The 23641-nt window shown below is 38.8% G+C and overlaps 1 protein-coding gene across 3 annotated transcripts in view; it reads right to left on the bottom strand.

Moving 5' to 3' along the window:
- NALCN (sodium leak channel, non-selective) overlaps nucleotides 1–23641 on the bottom strand; it is a 223252-nt gene that overhangs the window by 55752 nt on the left and 143859 nt on the right. For all 3 annotated transcript variants that reach the window (XM_063304799.1, XM_063304800.1, XM_063304801.1), the window contains 2 exons: nucleotides 18428–18565; nucleotides 15472–15546 (listed from right to left, as the gene is read on the bottom strand). In XM_063304799.1, the coding sequence (XP_063160869.1) occupies nucleotides 15472–15546; nucleotides 18428–18565 (213 nt within the window). The remainder of the gene's footprint in view (nucleotides 1–15471; nucleotides 15547–18427; nucleotides 18566–23641) is intronic.

The following is a 23641-nucleotide window of genomic DNA, read 5'->3' as shown; positions in this document are numbered from 1 at the left end:
GGAACATAAAAATACTGATTTGTGGAGCAGTCTAGCAAAAGAGGGAGTAAGCAAGGATAGGAAAAGGCATCATGCTGAAAGCAATGTAATGATTAATAACATGCTTTAAAAATAATCTAAGCTCAAAATCATTCTGCAGTGCCTCACAACATCTGTCGTGCTGAGATAATGCTACCTATTGGGAAGTATAAGGCATTTAACTTCACTTAGTGCCTTTGAACACTTTTTGGTGTAATATTTGCTCAGCGTGGCGCATATCTTGTTCTTCCTCTGCATTGTTCAATTTATAGAAAGTGCTTGCATTATTTTAACCTCCTCCACCCATGGCTTACAACTGAACCCTTTTTCACCATAACTTTTCTAACTTCATATTCTGTATCTAACCTTATAGCTGAGTTCATTTCTTTTTTTTTTTTTTTTTGAGTTTTAGTGCACTAAATCTGCAAGCGTTTGGTAAAAGTATCTTGGAACTATCAAGTAGCCTGTATTGATCAGTGAACATAAAAGTGGGGCTTTGGGACAGCGGGCTCCATCAGACTCTAAGCCTCTGTGTAAGAAAAAAATGAAACATTAATGTGTGGAGCCTAATATTAGCTGACAAAAATGTTTTTTTTTCCCATTCTCCTTCCCTCTGCAGTTACCTATGTACCCCAAAGTCTCTTTGGAGGATAAGAAAGAAGATCTTGAAAATAGGGCAAGAAGAGGCATAGTAAGAAAGGGACAAAAGATTTTCCTTCCTGAATTTCTTAAGGCTACAATCCTACTTCAAATTACCAGAATTACTGGCCAGAAGGACTTCTGACATTATGTGTTTAAGACTGCACTATAAAATAAATTATTTCCCAACCCTTTTTCAGGGAGCACAGGGAACTGCATGATGGAGGAGGAGGAGACACATAGTTCAATGCATCAATAACACTGGAGTTATCACTGGGGATTTTTAAGAATCCCAGTATTATAAATAGTATTTTGATACGACTTGAATAATTTGTCCATTACATTTGAACAACTGAGAAATTATAATTTTTTACTAATAATCCTTATTGGAGTCCATTTAAGTCCAATATTAATAATATTGTTTAAGTCCAGTATTAGTGTTCTAAACTGATTTTTGCAAGCATATGTCACGATTGTATGTAACCATATCAACCACAAACAAGTTTAGATTGGAACATTTTTTAACAAGTTTGGATTACAACTAAATAATGGGTGTCTTTTTCAGTGTCATCTTTTCTCCCATTTTATTTATGAGTCACTATCATGGGTTTAAGACTTACATTTACACATTTCAAAGATGTATTTGTCATTTTGTTAAGCAGCCAAATATATGAAAAAGACATACACAGATTTGACAAAATAAAATGTTCACAGGAACTCAGGAATATGTTCTATTTTAATGCACACGATACAGTCTTGGAAAAGGTCAGATCTGTCTGAAATCAATGCTGCATTTAAAATGAAGAGCCCTGCTACTGGGAGGTCCAGTTTTCCTAAAACTGGCCAGCTGCTCTGAGTGACTTCATGGTGAGGGTGAAAAGCCCAACACGTTGGGTACTGTGCATTTTTTACTGAGAACTTTTCTGCTGAGGCAGGAGCTATAAACGAACCAAAAATAAGTAAGTAAATAAACAAGCAAATAAAGAAATACATTGTTTAGGAGATGAGGGGACATTATTTGAAATAGGGTTTGATGATGAAAGATAATGTATTGGAACCTTAACTGGACTGACACTCTCCAAAAGAACATGGGAGTCAGTGTGGGAACTGAGCTGACTGTAAAAATATCGGTCTGGTACATTTCAATGCTGGAACACTATTTAACATACAAACAATACAGCAGGGGGTTAATTTTCAGCTGTTCACTTTCCTCCTATCTATTTCATTGCCAGGTTTCATAGCCAGGGAACATAGAAACTTATTGCCGAAAACTCACACAGTGCACGCAGCGAGGGCTAATCCAACAATGAAGGATTATGGGAACTGCAGCTAAACCACTAGAAAGCACAACATAATGTACAAAATCAGAATGGACACAATACTCATACAGTCTTCTCTTTTCTTCTACAAGCACATTGTGATTAAGCAGCTTCCACAGCTGCTTTTCAATTAGTTTTTTTTTCCTGATTACTAATACCAGGCATGAGGTCAGTATGGAATAATGTTAACATCAGAAAATTATTTTTTACTGAGCTCATGCTAATAGGGAAACTGAGTAGTTCATCTGCATGCTCAAGAAAACTGTATAGTTAGTGAAGACTACAGAATATCTCAGAGGGAATCTCATGAGGTATGCCCATCACTGCCTGTGCTGCTTCATTCTGGACACTTGCAGCTTATGAGTGGTCTTTAAGATCAGCCCCATGTAGAGCACATTGCACAGTACGGCCATGAGGTGACTAGGACAAGAGTAACTGTTGAAGGGCTTCCCAACCCAGGTAAGAGCACAAGTGGCACATCAGATGAGGTTGTGGAAAGGCCTTCCTAGCCACAGCTACCACCTGCTCATCGAGCAGGAGATTGCATGCCACCCTTGAATGTAGAAGTGCAACCCCATCCAAAGTTAAGGATAGAATATTTCCAGATCCAGTTGGGCCTAATATCCACAGCCATTCAATTTTGGTAGGTTTGAGTTGGAGGCAGCTCCTCCCCATCCAGGCCTGCACAGCCTCCAAGCACTGGGACAGAACCTCTATAGCCTTACTTGGCCAGCCTGGGATTGATAGATATAATTGGGTATCATCAGCGTACTGATGATAGTAAACCCTAGGCCTGTGAATGACCCCACCCAACAGTTTCACATAGATGTTGAACGTGATGAGACAGAGTGTTGAATCCTCTGCACCTTTTCTGTGCCGGCAAGATAGCAAGCTGGATGCTTGCCACAGTCCAGAGACAAGCAAATTCAGGAAGAATTCTTAATAGCAAAAAGTCCTTTTTATCTAAAGCTAAAGACAGCAATTGTAACATAGTCAAGACTTGGCATGGGTCGAGACCAGGAAACCAATAAACAAGTGACGAATCCAAGGAAACAGATGAGAGACACGGTGAGGTTGAATCCAGAGTTCAAAGCATGGCACAAGATAAACACAACACTGCTTAGGCTTGAAAAGATGTTCTCAGTGTTTTCTCTCAGGGAGTGACACCAACAAATAAGCCGGGCTGAGCCACCACCCAGATGTACAGCTGAGGTACATTACTCATTGGAGTCTACTCTCCTGCCAGCCTGCAGAGTTCAGCCTTTTGCTGTTGTATTTTAAAGCATCCCTCTGCTTGGGATTGGGTGGATGAACTTCAGAGTCTGAGATGCTATCAGTGGATGCAAGCAGAGTCCTGGGGACATGGTGGATCTGCCTCAGCCAGACTGGAGTTATTGGCTTCGACACTGCTGGAATCACTCCCTCCAGGACTATTTAGAAGCTCTTGGATCTACTTCCTCCTCATCCTCCTCCTCCTCAGAAGAGAGTCCAGAAGGATCATAAGAGCACCCCACAGGCCTAGAGAGTGACCTTTTCTCCCCATAACCAACATTAACTGGACCCAGCCCTGAAGGAAGGAGAACCACCATGAAATGGTGCCACTGACTCCCAAACCCTGGAGCCATCTGTGGTCGATGGTATCAAAAGCTACTGAGAGATCAAGAAGCACAACAAGGGGGGTACTACCTCCATCCTAGCTCCATCACAGGTTATCTACAGGCATGATCAAGGCTGTCTCTGAATTAAATCCCAGCCTGAAACTGCTTCCTCTAGGGTCCTCTGCAACAATTTTGTTATTATTTTATTGTTGCAGTTGTTCAAGATGAACTTAATATACAGAAAGGTAGTACTACATACATAGTAGAACTCACCTTCTTGCCTTGCATCAGATTCCCATTTGGTTGCTTATATATAGTACTTTGACTGCATACACTCATAGTAAAACTCATTTGGCTTCTTTGTTTAGTCAGAACTTAGGAAAGTTTATCAGAAGCTTTTCCTAAAGAATTATTTGTATGATACTGTCAGCATATATAGCACTTGACAAACTTCCTTGGGATTCCCACTCAGCATGGGACAAATTACCTTACATATTATCATAATCCCACACCCCTGCAAACCTCCATGTCTGTTCCTCAAGAGGTCTTCAGTCAAAGTGGTGCATTGTGTAGAAAAAAAGTTTTATCATGCAGTCAAAAGTGTATTTTTATGATGCAGTCAAAACTGTATTTCTCTTCTGCTTGTGACTGGGCTAGGCTTAGTATCAGATAAAATAATAATATATTTATAATGCCTGGAATGTTCATGATCGAAAAACAAACTAGTACAGTGCCTTGCAAAATGTCTCTGTTGTCAGTTCCCATCTTATCAAATATCAGAATCAATTTGGGTAGGAAAGGGAGAATAAATTGCTGCTTCTTGTGACATTTTCATTGGTAGTGTTTTGCCTTGAAATACACTGTTTATGTTATAGCCTAAAGGGTATCTCGTTCTGCCAGGATCTACATGTTATTTTTAGAACAGAATAAAATCCAGCACATTTCAGGAATTTTAAACTAACTTCTAGGCAGTGCTAGAATTTCAAAGACAGCTTGTTTCCATTAGTCAAGAACAACAAACAAAAAAATGACTTCCTATGAAGCAGCAGTAGGTTTGCATTACAATTTGCAATTAGAAGTAGCTTTTAGCATGACAGTTTCCTTTCAGACTTACCTAAGTGTCGAAGTACTGTGATTTTTTAAACTCTATTCCCAAATCAGGAAACTGTTCTTGGCTTCCTCCCCTACAGTATATTACATCAAACTAAGTGTAATATTCCATTCAAACTGAGTATTCAAGAAATATTCAGTTTAAATTACGTAGCCTTGTGTACCCTTTATTCAGAACATCATGTATTCTGATGACTCCCAAAGTAAGTAAATTCAGTAAGTAAATTCACTAGCACAGCAGAATTCCTAGATGTGACAGTAGGCTAGGAACAGATTTCAACTTCCTTGGCTCAAATTTCTCAGGGCTGGTAACTATACCCTCATACAAAATAGATGATGACCAAAGAATAAAAATGGAGAACAAGATGCCTGCTTTATCCAGGTACTCCTGGTTTAACCCTACATTACCTAAGCAGGAAAGTACCATCTGGGTATTAACACTAAAAAACTTCTTTGTTTCCTTTTCAAGTTAATTATTTTTATTAAAAGTATTGGATTTGTTTTCAGTTCAAAACTATTTTGATACATTAAAGATCTAGGACTTCACAAGGAAATATTCGAGGAAAAAAATCCCCAAAGCTGTGAACTCCTGGAATATATTCATCTAAACTGTAGACAATCATATAAAAAATCCAGTGGCAGCAGTAGTGTCTGGCACTATTTATAAAAATAGCATGTTCTTTCACTAGCTTTTAAAAAAAATCTAAGTAAGCTGAATGCTGTAACAGAACACTTTTACCTAAAGATATTACAGCTTTTTTCTTTTCTTTGTTTGCAATGCCATCAGAAACACTAAGCAGTTTAACATATAGCAACATTTAAGAAACAAAGTAAAAATAACCTACTTCTCATGCTGATTACTTTTCTGTACTTTAACAAATGTGAGTTAGATGATTTTTGTTAATACTGAAATAGGCAGTAGGTTGATATTTATGAAATTCTTTATTGACTTTTACAAAATGATAGTATTACCAGTGGCCTATTTAGAACTTCCCAAGTATTTGAATTATATCAAGTATTTGATATAATTTAATTTGAAATTTATCTTTTACTAGAACCATGCATTTCTCTTTTAAAACTTTCTGTTCATGAGGACTTTATACTAGTCTACAGATTGACAGTTTATAGCTAAGTGCTCTTCAAACATACATTTGGAATTTTAATTCAGGGATGCACTTGAATTTAATTTCTGAAGGTTTATCTGAGGATATGGTTTACTCTCAACGCCCCTGTGGGAACATTCATTTTATATGTTCCTACCTTGTTAGATCAAGGGATAAACCGTGCTTCATAAAACACATTAAAAGAAACTGTTTGTTTTTCTATTCATTAAGCACGAAAAGATTCCCCAAAGAAACACATTAAAAACTCTGTTCCATGAGAATGAAGACTATAATGTCCTAAAAGCCATTAGGATGATGCTGGGTGCATTCATTTTGTGCTAAGGCTGAAGAAAAAAATAGGAAAGCATCCTACAATTTGAAGTTTGCCACGGAAGTTAGTTATTCACTAATAACTATTATCTAAAGCTCTTTTCCTTTACCTGTAGAGACAGTAGAGGGGTTGAGAATTCTGCAAGGAAATATGCTTGCCACTCAATTATTTTCTAAATAATTTAAGTTGCTTCACTGATTTCACAACCTGACAATTTAAATCTCTACTCACAGTACATGTTATTCAGTTCAATAGTGCTGACTTCCAAGTAATACAAAATCATAGAAAAAAATATATTATGGAATCCAGAGTGGCATGTCCCTAAATTTAGATGGTTTGAGAAAGGGAAGAAAGTGAGTCTCTTCAATATTTGTTGACAGAAGGACACTGTACAAGTCTGTCTATATCAAGTTTGCTAATAAAACTTGAAAACCTATTGTGCTTGTATGTTCATTAATTTTTCCCCACTCACTCAAAATTATTTGGCACCCCGCTCAACAACCCCACCCCCTCACCACCAGCAAGCTTCAGACAAGTATCCTTTTCCTACCACTTCATTTCCTTGTTCAGAGAGCACTGCTTATTGATTCCTATCTGTCATGACATAGGTATGGTCTGTCTATACAAATGTAGAAAGCTTCTGCATAACTGCAGTAGGCTGAAAGTCTATTTTTTATTATTAAGGGACAATTCAGATGCTGCAGACATAAAGGAAAAATCCCTGTTTACACACAAGAATCTAACTGAAGCAAACTGACACATTCTATGCTAATGGTACTGTATATAGCATTACTATATACTAAGGCAGCACTTATTTGTGACTAGCTAATTTTTGAAGAAGACATGGCTAAGGCTTAAGATGTAGTGGCAATATTTATATTCATCTACAGACAAGTAGAGTCTTGCCAGAAATTGTTGCAGTGTACCTCTGAGGTACGTGTTATCTGACTTTATGAATGGCTTGTATCAATGGCAGGATTTTCTGCTTTAACATATCCCCCAGTACATTTCTGCTGCAGTATCATTTAAATCAGTCTAGGCCTTTCCTCCAACTTGCAGCATTAATAGAACAGTACACTGGAGTAGGACTAAAAGTTAGTCTTAGCACAGCCCTGCAACCTGCAATAGAAATATAACAGTGAATTGCCCTGTTACTCTTTCAGCCATATTCCACTTCTATGAGGTGAAGGGAGATGAAACCAGAAAATGACGCTTCTTCATCATGGTGCCTACTTTCTGGAACATCCCCCCACTAGAAGTTAGGCTAGGACCCTCTGTGATGGACTTCTGGATGTTTTTGAGGACTACACGTCCTCTCAGCTCTTTCCTAGCTCTGATATCTAAGGTATTTTAAGAAATGATGCCAAGTGGAACAATTGGGGAATTTACACATGCAAAATGAAATCTGTGAGTAGTGAATGTGTTCTTGTACTGACAGCTGTGGCTATGATCTGTTTCACCTTATTATGAACAATGCACAGGTAGAAGGAGCCCTGTGCCTAATCTTACACAGTGTTGGGGTACCGGAGAGAATCACTAGGCAATTTGTTATGTGTCTGTGTGTGTTTGTGTATAGAAAATAACTGCAAAACAAAGAAAAGTTTAAAAGGCAGCAGTGCTTGGAAATATAAGATTATTGTGTGTCATCTCTGTGTGCACTGTTATCATAAAAAGTTGAGGGGAAAACAAAGTTATTAGCCAAAACGGTTAATATACTGTATTTATACATAGAAAAATGATGTTTACAAAGTTGGTACACATGATATGGGTACTGCAGCACATAATTGCAAAAATGTTTTCAGTATGAAAATCTGCTTTTGAGTCATAAATATATAATAGGAAGAAAAATACTGAGAGGTATGAGAGGTTGTATAAGAGGACAGATCTTTCCCAAAAGAATAAAACTTTGAAAAAAAATACAATAAAGAATGTGAGCTGAATTAAAAAGAAGTGGATGATGACTTGGACATAGATGTCTGCAGGAGTGGGGTAAATAGAGCAAATGCTGAAACATGCGTTGTTACATCATGAAAGGGTGGAACATGCATCATGATGTTGTAATGCACTTTTCATCATTCTGATTTCATCGTAGTTAGGAATGGTTGCCTGACACCAAAGATCATGGGGTTTCATCTCAGATAAACTCTTTTCTGTGTGATGCAAGTAGAATTTCTTAGTCTTCACCCATGTTTTAAAATGTTTATTTTGTCAAACAAATATAATATGTAATAATAAAATAACTCCTGGGTAATGCTGTGTGAAATAATTAATATGCGCTGACATTTCTCTAGCTGTACTGCTTGCTTCTTCGAAGCTGATCTGAAACTGAACTTGACGTGACATCTGTTGCCCAGTTCAGTTTTAGATCTGATCTGAAGAAACTAGCAGCACAGCTAGTGAAATGTCAGCTTATATTGTGTCACATGGGATTACCTGCAAGTCATTTCACCAGTAAAGACCAGCTGTGAAAACCTACACTCTGTGAAATAAAGTATCTCTTGACTGGTCCTAGGATTAAAGAATATAATGGGGGTTGTGACCAGTCAAAAGTGGAAGCATGCAAGCTTCAGATTTACTCTTCCCGTTCAATTGCTAAGTAGGTCCAACTCTGCTTAATGTCTCATATCAAGTGTTTGAGGATGGAATGATTGAAAGTTCCAGTCTCATATCTGTTTCTCTGGAATCATAATTGTCAGGGGCAAGGTAAGGAAACAGTAAAGATGTGAAGATATTTTTTGCAATATGCTATATTTTGGAGTGAATTGCTCAGCTGAAACCCTAATTGATTTACCTTATTGTTCACAAAACTGCTATAGGAACTGAATTTAGAGAAACTGACTGGTTCAGAAGAGTCAAGGAACAGAGACAAGGAGGTATATTAAAGTATACAGCAAAGAGATAACCATATGAGGTTTAAATAGTAGAAATATTTTCTGATTAGCATATAGTTTACATTTTTTTTTATATTTTTAAGTAGTAGTGATTGTTATTCCTGAATTACAGGAATTATATGATATGGATAGGGCAAGGCAAAACAGTAAGCAAAGGAAAGCTTAGAAATCAGCAAAGGGTAATGAAGTGGTAAACCCACAGACATTTTCTACTTTTAAAAATAATGTCACCAGCACGCCATGTCTCTACTTTTTACATAGAGGTAGTCCTCGTTTAGCAACTGCGTTGTTTAGCAATTGTTCACAGTTATGATGCTGATGAAAAAGTAACTTTATGACCAATCCTCACATTTATGACCTTCACAGGTCTGTAAAGCAAAGGAAAGCTGAAGTAAGATCATAAACACAGTCATGGTTTCACTTAGTGACCGCTTCAGATGGATATACAGGGAAGGGGAGCATCAATCACTGTGACACTGTCCCAGTGCTGAATTGTTATTGTCTGTCTCTTGTAACTTTGTGTATAGTACAACTGTAACTTTGGGTATAGTAAAGAGTACAATAATGTTTGAGGGATGGTGAATCTAGTTGGCAGTAGACTCTCTGGGATTCAGCAAATGTAATTTATTTCTTAGATTTATATCCCATTTTTTTCTCTAGGACTCAAGGAAGCATATATACTACTATCTCTTTTCGTTTTTCCTGCAGCAACATTTGTGGGGTGACTTGGGATGAAAGAGAGAAACTAGCTGAAAGTCACCCAGGAGTTGAGGATGGACTTGAACTTGGGTCTCCCTTGTCCTAATTCAAAACCTAAATCTCTGGACTATACTTTCACAAAAAGTGAAGAATCCTAAAACCAATGCAAAACATTGTAAATAAGGACAGATAAAAACCATATAGTTAGCTAGAAGAAAGCAGAAAAAAATAATCCATAACCAAAATGATATGGAAAGTCCAGAGCTTTAATGTGTATTTTTACCATGTCACCTGTATGAACAATAGGGTATTGAGCAGGGAGGATCCTGCTGATCTTAGAGAACACAAATCCCATTTTAGCGACCACAATTGAGACTGGCAATTCCTTTTACTATAAAGTTATCCTGTTTGGGCTAAAATCATGCTGTCCCTCTTTCCTACTAACACAATTTACCAATAAGGCAACATTCCATACAGGATACATTATTATGCTATTACTAGATCTTTTTAAACTTAGCTGAATGTTATGTTACAGATAAATAGTACTCTGTAACTATTTCTCACAGTACTATCAAACACTTATGATAACAGTAGAAAATGATGCTTTTAATTTGCTATCACAATATACTGATCCCAGTGACTCTTAACTATATTTAGAACATATACAGTATATTGCAATGGTTCCTGCACTATTTGTACCAATTTTAGAGTAATACAGTTAACACTTCCTTTCCCAAGTTCAAGATACTTTGTGACTGTGAAGCACTTACTATAGTTCTCAAACAGCAAGTGCTTTCAAGTATGTTACCGTTTTTATGCTTAAATTAGTGGGTTCTTCAATTTGGCAAATGTTGTGATCTTTGACATAAACGTAAGAGAACAACCACAGTTTTGTTCTGCAGGTGATTCTCTTGGAAATAATGAATGGCTGGAAAAAGTTGATGAGAAAGAATTTCTTCCAAACAAAACTAATTATCAAAGGGAGCTTCCTTTTGCTTCAGTCTTTATGGTTTGGCAAATGGAACATGAAAATAAACCAAGCTGAATTCTGTAAAGAGTAATGCCAATTGGTATGCAGAAGACATTTCTGAAGAATCAGCACACAGTAAATTAGCCAGTTATCTCTTAGTGTTCCATTTAGTTTTTTAATTACAGATGGAGAACAGTAATCCCTTCTACAATGATACAAAGCCATTTCCATTATGAAAATGGGGCAGATGAAAATGAAACAATTATATTCCAGACCATTTTTTTTCTTACTACAGAGAAGTCAAAATGCCACTGAATTAAAACACAGAAACACACCATAACACAGGCCACTTTCTTCAATATTCCACAACTGCAGTCAGTGTTAAGCCATATATTCTACCATGTTTACCTCAAGGAAACCCCATTTCTTACATTATCATTTAACAGCTGGACAATCGTTGATTCCAAAACAGCAATTCCTTATTTTCTTACATCTTTAGTATTTTTTCCCCCTACTCAAGTCCTGCTCTTGTTGAAGGGTGTGTGTGTGTATTCCTGGGAGGGATGAGTGAAGAACATCAGCAGATTGGAAGAGGTCAGTCTACATCCAATATCATAGAAAGGAGACTTAACAGAATGTGCATCTATCATATAACAGCCTTAATTTCACATGCTAACAAAATAATGTTTAGGATCATCCAATGCAGATTATAGCTGTATATGGAAAGGGAAGTGTGAGATGCTCAAGCTGGCTTTACAAAGAATCAAAGAACAAGAGATATTTCTGATGCCTGCTGGATAATTGAGAAAGCCAAAGAAAACCAAAAAGAAGTCAACGTTTGCTTCATTGATTATGGAAAGGCTTTTGATTGTCAATCATGTCAAGCTGTGGATTGTCCTTAGGAAAATGGGAATCTCATTGTCCTCATGAGAAGTCTATATATGGGTCAGGAAGCCACAGTTCAGATAGAACGTGGCAAAAAAGAATGGCTCCATGTTGACAAAGGAGTGAGGCAAGGCTGTATACTATCCCCTTATTTATTTAACCAATATGTTGTATAATGAGGGAACCTGGATTTGAAGAAAGTGACCATGATTTTACAACTGGAGGAAGAAACGTCAATAATGTGCACTATGTTGATGATACTACCATGATAGGTTAAAATGCAAATGATCTGGACATTCTAGTAATGGAAGTAAAGAAGCAGAGTAAAAAAAAAGGACTACGATTAAATATAAGTAAGACCAAACTAATGACTACAGGTACAGCAAGCAGCCTTAGAAGTGAAAATATTGCAATGGTGGATAGCTTCTGCCTTTTAGGATCAATTATCATCAGTAAAGGAACCAGCAGTCAAGAAATATGCTGCTTCACTGGGTAAAAGACTATACTTCTGTTTCTTATAACTGAGTGATAGGTATATTGAAAAAACAACAAGTAAATTGAATTCAGCGGGAATTTAAACTGAATTTAAATTTAAACCAAAATTGTGTGGCAAAATAGGAAGAGATAGGACTAAGAATGAATGGGTGCTGAATGACTTTGGACTGAATACAAAAGTGTCAGAACCAAGCCTGCCTCTGACTCGGAAAGTGAAACTCTTTCTGAGTCAGAGGAGGAATTGGAAACTTACTGAGCTGAAATTGGGAAAACGAAACTCCAGGAAGAGTCAGCAGTGTGGGAAGAATCCATGGGGCTGATTGGGAAAGATTCGGGGGAGGATTAGAATCCTCCAATCAGCACGTGCCAATGACAGGCTGAAAAGCGCGCGCAGGAGAAAGCAGCCCAATTCGCTACAGGAGACTCCAAGTGTGCCAAAGAACAGAATAAAAGGCAGCCACGCAACGAGCAAGCTGCTGGAGACAACCGATCCTCCAAGCCTGCAGCTTTGGAAGAAGAGTCCCTACCAATGTCAGAGACAGCGTCCGTTGCCGAAGAGGAACCAGTGCCCTCATTCCCCCATGAGGAGGGATTGAATCCTGAGTCTGCTGCAACTGAGGAATCAGCGTCAGCCGCGCCCAACAGCCTCCACTTTGCTTCCAGCCTCGAAACTCCGCGATCTCCTCAGCAGCGTAGTCACACTCCGAAACTCCAGTGTCACCGTTCGCCTTCGATCCAGAGCAACGGTGCTTCGTCTACTCAGTCATGTCCAGGAATTTCACAACTATCTTGCTCAGGATCTGGTTGCCAGTCCAGCCCGAGATCTCCAGCCAAGTCCAGCCTTGCTTCAGGGTCCAAGTCTTGCTTCAAGCCCTCCGTCCAGAGAATCCAGTCTAGTCCGGGGCTTTCAGCTGAATCCAGTCTCATTCCAAGTTTCAAGCCTTGCCTCAAGCCTCTAGTCCAGAGAGCTCAGCTTAGTCTGGGGCTTCCAGCTGAGTCCAGTCTTGCTCCTAGTTTCCAGCCTTGCTCCCAGTTCCCAGTCCAGAGAATTCCACCTAGTCCTGGGCTTCCAGTTGAGTCCAGCCTTGTTCCAAGTTCTGAGTCTTGCTCCAAGTCTTCAGTCCTGAGAAGTCCACCTAGTCCAGGTCTTCCAGCTGAGTCTAGCCTTGTTCCAAGTTCGAGTCCTGCTTCCAAGCTCCAATTGCCATGTCCAGACCCTATCCAGTTCCAGATTGCCAGTGATCCAGTGTCAGAACAGCTCCAGCACACCATTCCAGTTCGAGATCTGTTGCCTCCAGCACACTGTGTTCCAGTTGCATCCAGTCTACCAGTCCAGTGAGAGTCCTGTTTTGCTGCCTGTTATGCCCAGTTGGGTTTCTTGATTCAAGTCTTCGTATTAAGGACTTAATTATTGTAAATAGTTATTTAATAAACAGTGTTTTGTAAGATCTTGCCTGGCTGCATAGTCTGAACAGGACAGTGAGTGACTAGTATAAAACAAGTTGTTCATATAGAGAAAATGAGCGAGGACTAAGGCACAAAACTAATATATGACAGAAAAGTGAATAAGTGAATGAAAGGAAGAAGAAGGGTTGGGAAGTCATGGCTGTTTGGAGGGGATGAGATCCTCAAAAACAGAAGTGAGAAGTTAAGAGAACTAAAGGCAATGCATGAAGTGGTATATGGATGCCACAGAAGTAAGTACAATGTGCAGGTAGAACAGTATTGAGAAGCATGATGTAGGGTGTTAGCTTAAACTAGATTAGTTATTTTATTTTCCTTTCCTTATTTTCTGGCTTTACTTTCTTTGTCTTGTTATTTCTTACCTTTTTTCTGGGCTTTGCATAGATCTGGACAGACACCACCCTACTGGTGTTTTGAAAGGTTCTTCTCCCAGGCCTTTAGCGAGGGCGAGTGAAGCCCCCTTGGATTATTTTTTTCAGTTTCCATCTGGTTCTGTCACCTTGTTATCTTTTTTTCTTATTTTGGTTTTTTATTGTAATTTTAAAATGATGCTTACTTGTGAGCTGTCCAGAGTTGTTGGGGGTAGGCAGCACACAAATTTAATCAATCAATCAATCAGTCAATCCATCTTCTGCTTACTTTGTTAATCATGAAACAAGCCCACACTCCCAAGCAATGGTGGTGGTTGTTTTTTTTCAAAAGTATTTATGCTTTCATGCAGGAGGTTTCTGCGCTGTCACAGGTTCCTTTCTGAACCATCAATAACCAGGTTGACCTGCTGTGTCAATAGACACAACAAACTGGAAACTTAGACGGTTGGGTTTTTGTATCTCCCTTCGGTGGATGTGGGAGACTTTTATTTTTACAAAAGGGGAAGGCTACCAAAGGAAAGGAAAGGAAAGGAAAGGAAAGGAAAGGAAAGGAAAGGAAAGGAAGGTAAATTATAAACACCTTCAACTAGTTCAGAAATTAATCTAAATAAAAAATTATATTTTAGCTTAACTATATTTTCTATAGGCTTTGTATCTACACTACATTCTTTAAAGTCCAATTTCACTGTATCTTCATTTCTTTCTATTCTCTATCTCTAATACATTTGTTGACTGCTGATCTATTTCTGTTGTTTTAATCCCTGTATATCTCTGTCGTCCCTCTCTATAGAGCCGCAGTACACTCCTTTTTCTACAGAATTTGATCTGTCTTTCTCGGCTTCTGTTCCGCCAAAGTCTTGACTTCTTTTTTGCCTTTCTGCTTGTTTGCTCCTGGCTGGGCTTCTCCTCTTCCCAACCTTGGTTCCAGCTGAGGGAAATGGCCGGAGAAACGTTTACCTCTGCCAGCTCTGAGGGAAGGAAAAAAGGCCTCCCTCTCCCCGGTTTTCCCAGCGGCTGCCTCCTTTCCTGTTGCCTCTTTCTCGGCAGGACGGTCCCTCCTTTAGTTTTTCCGCTTTATTTTTTACTCCTGCGCCTTGGCTCTGTCTGTTTGGGCTATTCGTCATGCGGCCTGTAGCTGCAGAGCTCCCAGGGAGCCATCTTGTCTCCCCTCCTGCTGACCAACGCTGCTGTTGGATTGGCAGCTGGGTTGTCGTGACAATGGGGAAGGGCCAAGAAGGGAGGGGGGGAAGGAGCACAGGTTATTGTTATGTTTCTCAGGAAATGTAAAATGATACAAGCACCTGGATTCTCAGGTAATTATTTGGATAAATGTGGTATTGGGCTAAAACCATTAAGAATGAATTGTTGAATGCTCAACAAATACTTATAGGATGATCCTTCCCGTCGCCTCTTCAACTGATCTTTAATATTTAGGCATTTCAGGTTTTAGTAAACTATACAGATGTCTTACTTATTTTACTTTCTGAATATAATGTTGGCATCTACATTGTCAAGAGAGATGAGAACACATCACAGTATGTTTTTGGTATAAATAACATCCAACATGAACAACCTTACTTGTTTAAGTTTCTTTAGATCTTCATCAAGTTCCAAGTTGTCTAGAATAACAGCAACAAACAAACTCAGCAGAATCTACAAAATTAAAAAAAAAGAACTGAATACTTAATTTTTTAAAAATAAAGTAGCATCCTTTTAGTGAAGTAAACATGAAAAAAAAATCCAAAATAGAGGAAGGAGATATGTGCAGAACATTTAGATCTCTGGATAGGGATTTTATGGATTGCTTATGTATATACACACACATATACATACATACTGTATATACTGTATAATAGCTCAGCCCTCCTTCAGGCTACTGCTCCAACTAAAAGCTAAATGAAAAGCTGTTCTAAGATTTGTTCAAAGAATTGTGCAGTAGGTGTAAAATACAGTGCAGTTTAAGCTGATTCTTTCCCATCTCTGTGGCTGAGAATGACAGGCACAGAATGAAGATTTTTATTGAATGTCAAAAACAAATCTAGAGCATAATCACAAAAGAACAGTTAAACCTCAACTTATTATTTAACTTCCACCATCCCCTTTTGAGTTTTAATAATAGACTTCACTCCTAACAGTTTTTGCTTTTCAAATGTAACTTCTATCTTAGCCTCTGCTGTGAAAACCATTCATTTCTCTCAGCAATCTACAGAATCCGTTTCCAAGTGCATACAATTAGCACTCTTGAACTTTACCCGCCTTCTCCTTCTGAGTTCTGAAAGTTATCATTTGCTGCAATGTTTTCCTGCTGCTTTTATTGCTTGTGTCTCTGTCACTACTCCTAGGCTTTTTTGTCATGGTTACTGAAGTTTTACAGCAGTGCTAAATAACTATTAACCATGACAGGGGCATCCTCAGGATCCAGTGCTTTTGTTAAAATGATGATAGCATTGTTGCGCCATTCTGATGCAAGTTCTGCCCCTTCCATATGTACCTGTGATGTCACAATGTGCATGCAAAAGGGTTGGAGCTTGCATAATGTGGCTTTCAGCCTCGCTCCCTGATCCCCTTGCCAACAACTCTGCATAATGATATTATTAAGGTATGCATACGTACATGTATATGCATAGACATTAATGTCTACATACTGGGATAATACCTATGTCGGAAAGGGGATGGGGAAAATCTGTACTCATTAAAAGGATATTTATCTCCAGAATAGAAGAGAATATAAGCTCTAGAAACCTGAATCTGGGTCCTAGATGAGGGGTAACTATACTTTAGGCAAAAAAAGGAACAATCCTTCCCTTACTGGATAGAACAGTGACTCGGTAGAAGAGGATACTGTTGCAGTTGCCAACCTTGCACTAGATACCATTAATCCTTACGTTTCTTCAGTTTAATGAGATTTCTTATAAAAGGAACTTGTTCTACATCCTAGAAGTATAAAGCAATGGAGATCTGCTAAAATTGCATCCCTTCACTTTGTTGTGCAATTCAAAGGTCATTTGGCTTCTGCAAACTGCTCCAAAATACACTGGACACTGAACCTTATAGTGTGTGTGTGTGTGTGTGTGTGTATATATATATATATATGTATGTATGTATGTATGTATGTATGTATGTATGTATGTCAAATTAATTGTTGGTTTGCTTCTTATGTTACTATGCCATAGTGTAATGACATTTCCCATGTGCTCATTTGGACATCATAAAATAGGAAAGCACTGTACTAACTCCTAATTATCAGCTGTTGCCCCAAGTCTTTTATTAGCTTTCAGTTTAATTACAGCTAAGGGAAGATTGCAATTCAATGAAAGTATAGAAAGTCTTTGCTTCATTATGATCCCTGTTTTGCTGTGATCCAGGATGTTAACAATTAGGCTGTTAAAGGTGGAGCATGGTCTTGTTTAAAAACACTTTGTATTTTTTGTAAACACAGATCACCACATGTTATAGACCTGAACTCCAGAATTAACACAGTTGCCTTTATTCACAAGGGAAAATTCATGTGCTAAAAAGGTAAGTTGTATCTGCCAAACAATTCTGCACAGGCATTTGTCTCACTGGGTATCCATTTCTAGGATCCCAGTAGCAATATTTGTCCAAAGTGCCAGTTATATATTAAAACAGTGCAATTTATTACAGCAAATAAAAGCCAAGCATCCAAATAATACAATTAAAAGTGATGCCCAGCCAAGTCCTCAACTCAATTATCAGTAAAAGTGTTTAGAAAATAAAAAAATATTTTGGCTTGGTGATGAAGCCCAGCTAGTAATTATGTATATCTTGGGGTGGGGCAGAACTCAAGTTTCTTCTTCCTCCAGCCCTGATCAGCACTGTTAACCCACCTACTGGTGAAAAAATTAACTGCATGAAGCAAATAAAGCATGTTGCTTACTGCTATTTCTGAGTATCTCTGAGTAGGACACATGACAATTCGAAGCATGAAGAGGACTTCTGCAAAAGCCCAAATATTGCAGGAAGGCAATACAAAGTAAAGCTAGATGTTATCTTGGGAAATACTAACTCCCAATCTGTGATTGGTATAATAATGCAAGGAGTAGAGAGAAGCACGTACCACAGATGATCAATCAGAAGAAAAAACGTTCAGTTTCTCCTGTTCCTGTGATCTCTCTCCCTGACAATTTTTCTTCTGTAAAAGTAAACTTAAAATGCCCAGAAGCAATTGCATAGGAGAACTGATCAGCAGAGGAAGAGAGGGAAAAGCAATTCTTTGTGCTGTTTCTGTCCTGCAAGTCCAGCTACTTTGCATGTAATGTAAAGTAGTGATAGAACACATATTTGGCATGCAGAAAGTTCACATTTCAGTTCCTGCCATCTTTTGATAGGGCTGGGACAAATTCTCACATGAATCCTTGGAGGTCTACTGACAATACTAGGCTAATGAGCCACTGCTCTAGCTTGTTCATATAAATGTTTGGGTTCAGGCTTAGTTTTGCACTCATGACTTAGCATGAAAGATGTTTCAAAAATGTGTATATGCATACTTGTATATATAGTGCATGCAACTTACCAGGGTAGCAAAAAGATGATATAATATGAAGTAAATAGCGACAACAGGTGCCCACATATGACCCACAGCATTAAGAGTCTGATCCATGACATCTACCCATCCTTCCTGTGTCAAGATTTGAAACATTGACATGAAAGCCTAAATCAAAACATAAACAATCAATCCAGTTGGATATCCTTCACTGAAATAAGCAAATAAGCACCATTGTGACTGTCGTGACAATCTGGCTGATGAACAAGTGGTTGGCTTTTGGCATATTGCTCTGATGGTATTATTGGTATAAACTGCATGCTTCTGTTTATTAGTGGAGTTCCCAATATCCCAGATATCCTATCATTAGCATGCTTGTTAATCCAAAACACATTACAGAATTATCAGCAACAAACCTTTGTAAAATCCAAGGAACACCACTGCATTTCAGTAGTACAGTTGTAAAACCATAGTTAAGTACCCTTCCTCATTTTATCTATAGCTAGCAGGCTATATTTCATCAGTGTTTTCCATGTACTGTTTCTCAGATATGGAAAAAAGTTCCCCAAGTTTCTATTCTCAAGTTTCTATCTTCTAGCATGCCACAAATATTACATTCAGATAGACTTTAATCATAACTTTCCCCCAATCATCTGTAAGCACTAACTCTGAACTCAACTCTGTATCTGCCTTTGAATGCAGATCACAATGTGATTCTCAGCCTAACCCACATAGTGTATGCTGACTAAATCCTTATACAGATCTGAATGTTTTGGATCATATAGCAAGACACAGAAAAGAAAACGAGTATCATTTACATTATTTCTTGGTGGTAACTATCTAGTTCTAATATTAAATGGTGCTGCATTTATTTTTGAACTTTTTTTTAAAGTATCATATTGTCCTTTAAGAAAATCAAAACCACCAATTTAAAATATGCTTCATTCCAAAAGTGTTCCAGGATAATTAAAATGTTTCCTGTAAGTGACAACCTCTGCATCGGAAAAACATTAGTTTTAAGATAATACGGCTGTATACAGTGATTTTAACTTTGGAAAGTAGCAATCTTTCTTTCAAAGCAAGATATTTTTAGTTGAAAGATATAATTCCCACCAGTTATGCTAAAAGGAATCAGAAATGCAGCTATCTTGCTGACAGAACAGCCAACAGCTGTAAAAATGAGACCTGGAGATTTATGCAAATAGAGGGTTTTTTGAATTTGTGTGTGTGTGTGTAGAACTCTTCAGGTTTATTCTAATGGTTTTTAAAATTAATGGTACTAATCATGGTTGTTCAGTAACAGTTTTTTTTTTTTACTTTTAGGTGCAATGTATAGCTTGTCAAATATTAAATTATCAAATAGCTAAGAAATAGAATATTTTACTCTTTTAATCAGTGTATCATCTCTAATATCCTGATCAGGGAAAAGCTAGAATAGAACTTCTTTCATGTCCTGATATCTTCAGCCCTCTACCCTCACTCTTTGGATCACTGTCTGAAGAGTGAGGCCACAATAGTCAAGACTTTTTCCGGTACATTAGTGCTTTCTGAATCTGTTAGATGTGGTCAGAGGTGGATGTCGAAAAAGTCAAGATGGCAGCCATAACCATATAATCAAAGCCCCACCTTTTTTACATTGTTGAAATGCATGTAAAAGAGAGGCAGGGCTTTGATTATATGGTTATGGCTGCCATCTTGACTTTTTTGACATCTACCTCTGACCAAATCTAACAGATTCAGAAAGCACTAATATAGCATTAAAAAAATGTGGGGGGGGGGGACAAAATGCAGAATACACCTCCTACCGTATTAAACATTATTTAATCAGTTTCATTTTCTGAGTTTAAAGTACTATCAGAAGTTTCAGTCTTGGATCCTGTATTTTTCATAACATTTTGTAATTTTCATGAATTCCTGAAAACTAGAGATTTGCCTGTATTGAAACAAGATTCTTGATCCTTTATATGTTTGTCTATTTTTATATTGGTATATGTTCAACACGGATCCATTTATTTCACATTTGAACCATATCATGTGTTGTTTAAAGCAAGGATATTAAGAAATGGCTTTTTAAAATATATTATTCCCATTTTCTAAAAATAAAGCCTCTGGAAAAAACAAGAAAAATACCTCAATTTTTCTAGGTTTTTTTTTTCTTTCTTTTTTTAGGGGAGGTTTCACATCTTTAATTTGAGCGTGGTATTAATCAAATACATCTCTATTTCCTGAAGTAGCTATATCTTGTGAAACTATTTCTTCCTGAACACAGAAAGCACAACACACAAAAATCTAAGATTCTAAGACAGTTTGAAAATGCAAGGCAAGTTCCATATTTTTAGCTCAAACATAATCTCAAAATTAGAAATCAAAGAAAAAGAATACTACACGTTACAAAATCTGATTTTAGAAGCCAGCATTCACTTGAAAACAAAATATAAGAGACCTTGCAAGATGACAAAAATGGGCTAAAGAATGCTGTAGATGGTAGCCATGGCAACGATAAGCTTCTATTTATTTCTTGTTTGTCAAGAAACCACGTGAAAGCATGGAATTTAGAGGCATTAGGGAATAAAGGTGGTCTGCCTTTTCTCTTAAAAACACATAATGTTCCTACAGTGCTTGTACTGTAGTCTTGTACTTCAGCAACATTAATGGACATGATAATCAATTGTTCTCTTTTGGCCTCTGGAGCAAAAGATACCATGTCAGAACATGTTGACCATTTTAAGTTTGCTCTTACTTAGAGGAGAATGGTACAGTGCTTTCTATGCCCAGCCAAAGTGTCTGTCTTCCTCTTCTCTCTCACCGAGGAACCAAAAAGATTTGCCCATAACGAGTGTTTGCATACTCAAAGTCCTCTGCTGCCATGGCCTGATCACTGCTCTGACATCTCAAGGACACACAGGAACTTTAATTTAATTTATTCGATTTAATATGGCTGCCCACCCCAAAAGACTCTGGGTGGCAACTTTTTATCCCTATAATCTATTAAACAAGGAGGAAGTTTTTCTGAGCCAGGACCAGAACTGAACTCAGAGAAAAATCTGAGGATCCGTACTCAGTGTGAACGTGAGCACTATTCTTACATTTATGGAACAAAAGCCAGCAGCATTCCTATACATTCAGAATCTGGCTCTATATTTCTTTTAAAATAGATATTTTTCTCTGTTATAGTCACTTTAACTGTACAAAGTAGGATAACAAAAAAAAAGAGTTTTTAAAAAAGCACATTTATTTATCTATCTATCTATCTATCTATCTATCTATCTATCCATCCATCCATCCATCCATCCATCCATCCATCCATCCATCAAATTTTTATCACCGCCCATCTCCCCCCACAACGAGGGACTCTGGGCAGTTATATAAAATGAGTGGCTGCATTAAAAACCAATCACGCTCATAAGAGAATTCCCAGCAGTTTGTTGGAAAAGTAGGGAGAGGCAAAAGGCATAGACATACCATATAGGCAGTAGAATGAAGTGATAGCCCTGAGGATGGATGGATGGATGTGTGTGTGTTTGTGTGTGTGTGTGTTTGTGTGTGTGTGTGTGTGTGTGTATATATGTGTATATATATATATATTTGTCACTGCCCATCTCCTCCCATCAGAGGGACTCTGGGCAGTTTACAATGAAAATAGTCAATACAAACAATAGGCATAAAATATAAATACAATATATAAAATGTAATTACAATTAACAATAAATATAAAAATAAGAATAACATCCAAGTGGCAGAAGGTCTAATTCAGGCCATGTGTGTGAGGAGCACTCTAAGGCACTAGCCATCCCCAAGCGTAACTACTCCCCTCCTCACCCCAAGCAAGGCAGCAGAGCCAAGTCTTCAGGTTCCTCTGGAAGGCCAGGAGCGATAGTGCTAAACCACACCTCCGGGGGCAGGATGTTCCAGAAAGCGGGAGCAACTGCAGAGAAGGCCCACTTCCTGGACCCTGCCAAATGGAGTTCTCTTACAGACGGGGTCCGCAACATACCCCCTCTGCATGATTGGGTGGGACAGGTTGATGTAATGGGGAAGAGGCAGTCCCTCAGGTAACCTGGTCCCATGCCATGTAGGGTTTTAAAGGTGATAACCAACACCTTGAATTGGACCCAGAAGCAAACTGGTACCCAATGCAGCTCACATAGTAAGGGTGTGATTTGTACCGATATAGTGGCACCAAAGATAGCCTGCACAGCTGCATTCTGGACCAGCTGTAGCTTCTGGATACTCTTCAAGGGTAGCCCCATGTGGAGTGCATTGCAATAGTCTATATGGGAGATAACAAGAGCATGAGTGACTGTTCGAAGGGCTTCCTGATCCAGGAAAGGGCATAACTGGTGCACAACACGAAGTTGCACAAAGGCACTCCTGGCCACGGCTGCCACCTGCTCTTTGAGCAGGAGCTGTGAGTCCAGGAGGATCCCCAGATTATGCACCAGGTCTGTCTGGGGCAGTGCAACCCCACCCAGAACCAAAGATGACGAAGTCCCAGATACGGAAGAGCCATTAATCCACAGTCACTCCGTCTTACCAGGGTTCAGTTGAAGCCCGTTGTTCCCTATTCAGACCCCTACAGCTCCCAGGCACCTGGAGAGGGCAGTCACGGCATCACTTACCTCACCCGGGACGGAGATGTATAATTGGGTGTCATCAGCATACTGATGATACCTCATCCTATGGAGATGGATGATCTCACCCAGTGGTTTCATGTAGATGTTGAAGAGGAGTGGAGAGAGAACCGAACCCTGTGGCACCGCACAAAGGAGGGGCCGAGGGCCAGATCTCTCACTCCCTATCACCACTGATTGGAACCGGCCCTGGAGGAAGGAGGTGAACTAGTGCAAGAGCACGCTGTCCACCCCCAACTCCCTGAGCCACTCCAAAAGGATACCATGGTTGATGGTATTGAAAGCCGCTGAGAGGTCAAGAAGGGCAAGGATGGATGCACTGCCACCATCCTGCTCCTGCCAGAGGTCATCCATAAGTGCGACCAATGCTGTTTCTGTCCCAAATCTGGGCCTGAAACCTGACTGAAAAGGGTCTAGATAATCCGTTTCATCCAGAACCCTCTGGAACTGCAATGCACTTTCTCAACCACCTTCCCCAAAAAGGGAGGTGGGAGACTGGACGAAAATTGTCCAGAATAGGGTCCAGTGATGGTTTCTTGAGGAGGGGGTGTAGCAATGCCTCCTTAAAGGCAAACACCCCCTCTCTCAAGGATGTATTAACCATCACCTGGAC

The sequence above is a fragment of the Candoia aspera genome, chromosome 5 (genome assembly GCF_035149785.1).
Source record: "Candoia aspera isolate rCanAsp1 chromosome 5, rCanAsp1.hap2, whole genome shotgun sequence".
NCBI lineage: Eukaryota > Metazoa > Chordata > Lepidosauria > Squamata > Boidae > Candoia > Candoia aspera.
This window is presented reverse-complemented; position numbering and strand designations above follow the sequence as displayed.